Source organism: Bradysia coprophila, unplaced genomic scaffold (genome assembly GCF_014529535.1).
Source record: "Bradysia coprophila strain Holo2 unplaced genomic scaffold, BU_Bcop_v1 contig_297, whole genome shotgun sequence".
Taxonomy (NCBI): domain Eukaryota; kingdom Metazoa; phylum Arthropoda; class Insecta; order Diptera; family Sciaridae; genus Bradysia; species Bradysia coprophila.
In genome coordinates, this window is record NW_023503555.1 from 8,604,989 (window position 1) to 8,612,154 (window position 7,166).

At 37.0% G+C, this 7,166-nt stretch overlaps 2 protein-coding genes across 2 annotated transcripts; one reads left to right on the top strand and one right to left on the bottom strand.

The window, feature by feature from the left end:
• Nucleotides 1-2,243: 2,243 nt before the first annotated feature.
• On the top strand, nucleotides 2,244-3,595 carry LOC119079089 (transcription termination factor 3, mitochondrial). Its single transcript, XM_037186905.1, has 3 exons — nucleotides 2,244-2,919; nucleotides 2,983-3,203; nucleotides 3,264-3,595. The coding sequence occupies exons 1-3, from the start codon at nucleotides 2,354-2,356 to the stop codon at nucleotides 3,539-3,541; spliced, it is 1,065 nt and encodes a 354-aa protein (XP_037042800.1). The 5' UTR covers nucleotides 2,244-2,353; the 3' UTR covers nucleotides 3,542-3,595.
• Nucleotides 3,596-5,910: 2,315 nt separating this feature from the next.
• Nucleotides 5,911-6,904, bottom strand: LOC119078644. The gene is made up of 3 exons (XM_037186238.1): nucleotides 6,599-6,904; nucleotides 6,305-6,420; nucleotides 5,911-6,242 (listed from the first exon to the last, which is right to left on the bottom strand). The coding sequence occupies exons 1-3, from the start codon at nucleotides 6,886-6,888 to the stop codon at nucleotides 5,911-5,913; spliced, it is 738 nt and encodes a 245-aa protein (XP_037042133.1). The 5' UTR covers nucleotides 6,889-6,904.
• Nucleotides 6,905-7,166: the final 262 nt, after the last annotated feature.

The following is a 7,166-nucleotide window of genomic DNA, read 5'->3' on the forward strand; positions in this document are numbered from 1 at the left end:
TTTTTTTTCTGGGAAACCATCGAGGGTAAGTTGGAATTATTTTTGAGCTCTCAATTTTCTTAAAAATTTTCAATTTTCAAGATTTTCAATCAACCTCAAATCATAAATAAAATATGACTCGTATGATTCCCACTCGTATGAGCTGTCTATTATTCTGTTTGATTGCCTTTTTGTTACATCAGAGCAGATGCGAAGCTTGTTTTGTGAATGTGGAACGAGGACTTTTTCACAAAATAAAAAAGTGCGATAGAAGTTCTTCTCTTACACTTTTTCGTAAAAAAAGGAAGTTCCCCGGTACTTAATATACCTTCACATGGTGACATGGTAATAAATGAACTTAATTAGTTTTTGATTCATCGTTAAAAATAACTCAGTTTACCAATATTTTCGGTAAATTGGTACCACTCTATAATGGTAAAGGGATTAAAAATATTTGTAAAAGGAGAAATTTATTGGTAGACCGAGAAAAAATAATCCCTCGATTTCCCATTCACAAAACCTTCAATCGTGAATAAAATGTCACGACTCGTGTGAATTACGGCCCTCGCTTCGCTCTGGCCGCAAACTTCACACTCGTAAAATTTTTACAATATTCTCTTTGATTCATTTAATTCCATGTATTTAAAAAAAATCTTCAGAAATTAATTGAGATAGTTCATCTTATTTGCCTGCAAAATTTTTTAATCACAGTGTGCTAATTTGATAACAGGCATTTCGCTGGCGTAAGATCCGGAACATGTAGTTGTAAAGGGAGTAAAATACTACTTACTTGATAAATGACAAACAATTTGATAGTCAACTATCAAATTTGATAGTCAACTATCAAATTTGATAGTTGACTATCAAATTTGATAGTTGACTATCAAATTTGATAGTTGACTAACAACTTGATAGTTGACTATCAAATTTGATAGTTGACTATCAAATTTGATAGTTGACTATCAAATTTGATAGTTGATTTGATAGTCAACTATCAAGTTGTTAGTCGACTATCAAATTTGATAGTCAACTATCAAGTTGTTAGTCAACTATCAAGTTGTTAGTCAACTATCAAATTTGATAGTCAACTATCAAGTTGTTAGTCGACTATCAAAGTCAACTATTAAATTTGATACTCAACTATCAAGTTGTTAGTCAACTATCAAATTTGATAGTCAACTATCAAGTTGTTAGTCAACTATCAAATTTGATAGTCAACTACCAAATTTGATAGTCAACTATCAAATTTACGATTTACACACACTACGCAACAAAATCAAATTTCATCAAAGCAATCTTTTGCGATTGAGGCTATTATCAACAGTGTAAAATCCTGTTTTTCTGGGATAGCTTCCAGATCCTTCGTCCCACATAGCCCATCTTCGAACTTAGCCTCGGTATTTTACTTCCACAAATTTAAAAAAAAGAATCATCCAAATTGGTTAAAAATTACTCAACGATTTTTTGTTACCCACATTTAACGTTTTTCATACCATTTCATACATTTCAATCACAGTGAATTTTTTGTTACCCACATATTTCGGTATTTTCTGGTGTAAGACCCTGACTTTCAGTAAAGGGAATAATAGAGAGAGAAATGTGTATTTCGGACCAGTTGATTTAACTTGCCTGGAGGGATGTGTTAAAATTTATTTGAACATATTCCATGATAGAATAGAGTGTTCACGAAGGGCGATTTTTGACCAAGTAAATATAACTTATCTGTTGGTCACACGTCAAAATGAGGGAATTCACATTCAACTTTAAACTGGTCTTACTATCAACGTTTATTCATTCGTGACAGCTGACCCACACATCAGTTAGATTTTACCGGTTTTCACTCCACTGTGTTGACGGAGAGTGAAAACCAGTTCAATTTATCTGATCTGTGGGTCAACTGTATAGTGTTTATGATAAGAGCGAAAATTCCGATGACCAGTTAACTTTAACTTGCCTTGAGGTACTAATATTGAATATTTTCATATAAATTTTAGTAATAAATTCCTAATAAAAAGGAATAACTGATAAGAATAATATTTCATTCTCTTTCAACATAACAGTATACAGACGGTTCTGATTAGACTGAGCGCCTCGAAGATCAGTTATTTATAACTTGTCTTGCAGGGCTTGCCATTGCATTTTGCCACGTCTTGGAAGGCAAGGTTAAATAAGGGGTCTGAATTATATTTCATTCTCTCTCGACGCAACATTTTTAGAGAATTGCACCATTAGCTGTATGGACAGAATTTTTCGGTTCCATAAAAAAGACTCGCTTCGACAAACGACAGAACAGTCAGAATCCAAAATCAAAATAATCGTCGGTGAAGTCCATGTGTTATTATTTACCTAAAAATTGTCAATAAATTCCGACAGAATGAGGAATTTACTTCAGACAAAGTTTATCAACCAATTTCAAACTGTGATAAAACATGGCATGTGTTCCAAGGCTCTAACGGCTGTCGCTGACAAAACAGTAGCGAACGACAAAGTCGATTCCAAAGACAAAATTGATTGGATGGAAGAATTAAGAGAACTGGACAACAGATCCGTGCTAGATGCACCGGTTTCAAAGGATCTTTATAAATCATCTACGCCAGCATTGTCACCAACATTCAACCTAGCTGCGTATGTAAACGAGTCGGAAACACTTCAGCAACTCATCAAACTTGGTGTGGATTTGAGTAAAATAGAACGTCGCAAAGGTCTATCCCAGTTTGTACTGAAATTGGACTTTGAGAAGGACGTGAAAAATCACATCACATTTTTGCATCAAGAGTGTGGCCTACCGATGGAAGCATTTGGATCCGTCCTGACGAAGAATCCGCTAATTTTTAAAGAGAGTTTACTGGATCTGGAAACGAGAGTGACCTATCTGAAATCCAAATTGTTCAAACCAGTCGATATCGCTCGCATTGCCGAAAAGAATCCGTTTTGGTTGATGTGCGTGCATTGCTATGGGTTAAATTGATTCATTTTACTTAAAACAATCCTCTCAATCCTCAGGTTCCGGACGCAGCGTATTGACAGGCGCTTGGGCTTCTTCCAGAAAAAATTTGACTTACTTGGATCGCAGGTACGCGCGTTAACAGTCAAACAGCCACGGCTCATAACGTACCATCTGCAATCAGTTGAACGGAACGCATTCAGTATACGAGAAGAGTTTGGGTTTTCGTCGGATGAGACAAGGATGTTAGTCCTACAAACACCCAGGATCCTAATGATGAGTGAGATATTGGATTCGGTTGCTTTAAGGGCTTCAAAATAAAATCTGTTTCGTTTCTCAGACCAGCACAACCTCCTCGGTCGTCTAGATTACATCCACAACACAATGGGAATATCGCACGAACAAATTGTAAAATCGTCGGGTGTACTGCAGAGTCGCGAACATATAATCAGGCAGAGGCATGAATTTTTGAAATTAATTGGTAGAGCGCAGTACGATCCGACGAAGGACCTGTATGTGTCACTGATCGAATTAGTTGTTGGAACCGATCAAGAATTTGCTCTGAATGTGGCGGGAACGTCGTATATAAAGTTTGAAACATTTTTGCGACAATTGTAGAAACGAAATGGAAATGGAATAAAAGATCGAGACGAAGGTTTTAGAGATCAAGCTGTGGATTATTCGGTAATTCGACTTTCTTTCACTAACATTTCAAATTCACATTTTTCAATGTGTTCTTGTGTTCGCACTCTAATGACTATTTAGCCACCGATTCACTTTCTGAAATAAACAGTCAAATTTTTAGGAATTACTTCAAACAATGTACAGTTAATCCCGACCAAATTTGCTGTTTTTCAGGTTGTCCACTCAACTTCGCTGTCTTTTTCGTGTTTTAAGGAGTTCAATAGTAGTACGCGCGCTCATTACTGGTAAAACCATATAAGACAGTTATGTTGTGTGACGTGTGCAAAATTTGTGAAACGAATTTGGTTGGGGTTAAGTGTAATACATCTCTAGTATGATGTCATAGTTCTATAGGACCTCTGGATGTTCTATAATCGATTTTAACCTGTCGTATCGCTATCGCTATATAATCATTAAATCTGCTACTTCTCCTGTTTACAGTATCGCCTTATGCTTAATACAAAATATTTTACCTAGTGCTACCTCGGGAAAATGAGGAGTTACTTCATTGGCATGACCGTCAGAACTCTTTTCCCGAGAGTTTAGTGATTAAAATAACTTTGTTAAAGGCAAAAATTGGGCTGCAACCCTCACAATCACACTCAAAAGAGGTTCAAACTGGGTCTTCTATACTTCTTTAGTCGAAACGAACGTTTTCTGTAAGAAAAGATCTATGGAATTCCAACTCGACCGAATTATTTTCCTCACTTCGCTCTTTTGTTTCACTTATTTCAACTAAATGAATTAATGTTTATACACCTGGAAACTCGTTTTGCCTCTATCACAGTAGCGTTAAGACACGTTTCTGGGACGTGCGTAGTAGTAGGTTACGCAAGGGTTTAAGAGATTATTATTTGGACATAATTGGTTGTATCCCTCGAATCCGCCTCGAGTTACGAACGCAACCTCAAACCAGTACTACTAGCAAAACCTACTGTTGTTATCCAATGAACTTGCTTCGGAAATTGTTTTTCGACTGGTCTCCGCTCAGATATGCCCTAAACGCTCAGATATGCCCCAAACTTGTCGACAGTTAACGGAGCTTGTTGTTCAAAAAACACACTTGCAATGCAAATTTATGTGATATTAGTTAAGTCATCACCCACAAGCTAATTTTTCCTTGAAAAGTAACACATTTTTGAGTGCTTTACTGGTTCTGCGTCTTAAAAAAAGAAGATTTTGGTTTATAGAAATCATCAAAAAACGAATATTTTCCCGCCTAAATGTAGGTTACAAATTTGCAAAGTGTCCATTGCTCTTAATAAATACCCCGAGAAAGTGGATTATCAATATATGTTTATAAGGTGCGTAAACTGCATTGCGAACGTGCTTGAAAATTTTTGACTTATTAAGTGGATCATGAAAGGTGAGTTCGTTTAAATGAAATCGTCATGTCCTCTGGTTTGTATGAACAGACCACACCTGGTTAACCTGGTTTATACTTTCATTTCTACAAACCTCTCACTAATCAAAACAACAAATTTACATGCAAGTGTGTTATTAACAAAGACTAGGCACGTTAACCTGTCACAAAAATAATGACAAGCTCTTGGTTGTATAGTCCGTTATATAGTAAAAAAATGAAGTACAAGATTTGAAATCAACCATAGCACTCCAATAACAGGCACAAGAACACATTTTTTTAACGGTCATTTGGCCTCTTATTTTGTATGGAACGTACGTAACGCAGTGATCTATACCAACATAAACACACTGAATTTATATGAGAATTTTAGACCATTGCGTCGTGTAGGCCTCTTATTTAATTCTGTTCTCGTGTCTGTTCTTGGAGTGCGTTGAATCAACCAATAAAAAATACTTTGATCGATGGAAGTAATATACCAGATAATAATACTGGTCATATGCTTGCGAGAATGAATTCTGACACCATGGTAGACAAGTCCTTACCTCGATACCTGAATCAATTCTCAGGATTTAACAGGTTTATATTTTGAATATTTCTTTATTTCTGTGTAACATTGCACAACAAAAAACCTGCAAATGGTATTAGGGTGATGGCCTCTTACACTCTCTGTGAAGACTTAAAAAAATAATTCACAAACAAACACAACAGCAGACAGCCCAATACAGATTGCCAATATGAAAAGGGCACCCTGTATACTTTGAATAGTGAATTGTTTCGGTTCCTTGCTCTCTTTCGGATAGTCCTCGAAAAATGAATTGAATTGTCGCTTATCGAGATAGATATCGTTGTACCAATAATCAGAAAATCCGTACTCCTGAAATCTAGCGCATCGTTTGTTTTTGCTGAATTCGATACTCAAAATATCATTTGAAAGGAGTCACCTTAACGCATGATCGCTAAACAGTTCGGTGTACGCCGAGAATCTCTTGAATGCAAACACCGAGTAGTGATCGAAGATGCACGTCTTCTTCATGAAACGAAAATTTTGGAACAGTGTCGTCTCGTTCAGCCAATCAACGCTGGTGAAGTATTTGCCATTGGAAAAGGCGCCGAACACAGCATACCTGCCTGAATGGATCGATGTCTCAATGTCGTTTCTATCTTTGAACACTCTGCAACGTTTCTGCAATTGATGGTAGGCTGGATTTGACGATGAAGTCAATGATACTTCTGCAACTTTGTAGAGTCGACGTACCCCGTAAAGCATATCTTAGGGAAATAAGTTCGGTTCAACGATTGGAATTCAAATATTTTCGTCTTTGTATTATCACCAGCTTCAAGGAAGTCCTCTATCGAATCGATAATTTTGGTATAGCCAGGGCTTGTTAGAAGGGATGTGTAAATGGTTGTGTAGCAAATACCAATCAAAAGACAAAGCGAAATCCAGCTGTTACGATTATAAGATCAATCAAAGTCAACTCAGTTAAGGTAAAAGCACCAGTATTCGGCCATGCATCTAACCATCTATTTTTTAAACAAAAGAACACAAACGAATAACCGGATTTAGATGTATAGCCGAATACTGGTGTTACATACTATCCTTTCAAATGAGCCACGAAATTTACCTGATCAACAAAATATTAATCGAATGCTGTTTAGGAAAACTACCAACTCCATGTGCCGTGGCAATCTGAATCACCTCCAAGAAGGTTCGACTAAGGCTCCCATAAACCGTCGATTTTGTCGCGTCAACGCGAGCAATGCCCCATAATAGTAGACCGGTGGCCGCCAGACAAATTCCAAACGCAATCCAAATTTGAGCACTAAATGTTTTGTAGATGGCAGTGACTTCGCTCAGTTTTACCGGCTTTGGAGAGAGTAAAGTGTAACATTCATGATTGTGAAATGCAGACATATCGTATTGGTAGTAATCGAGCTCGGTTAGCCAGACCGAACACATTCGCATATCAATTAAGTTGTGAGCTAGTTCGTCAACTTTGGGACGACTGAAGTTGTTAAATGTCGGGTAGATGTAGGATACATTCCAATTCGACGTCACTTGACGCAATAAATGGTATTCAATGCCGGTAAACCTGTAAAAGGAAGTTATACGGTCACTGGCAATGGTTATGAAAACGCTAATGAATTGAGAATGTGGATGAATACACACAAAGACAGTAACACTCGCTTCGC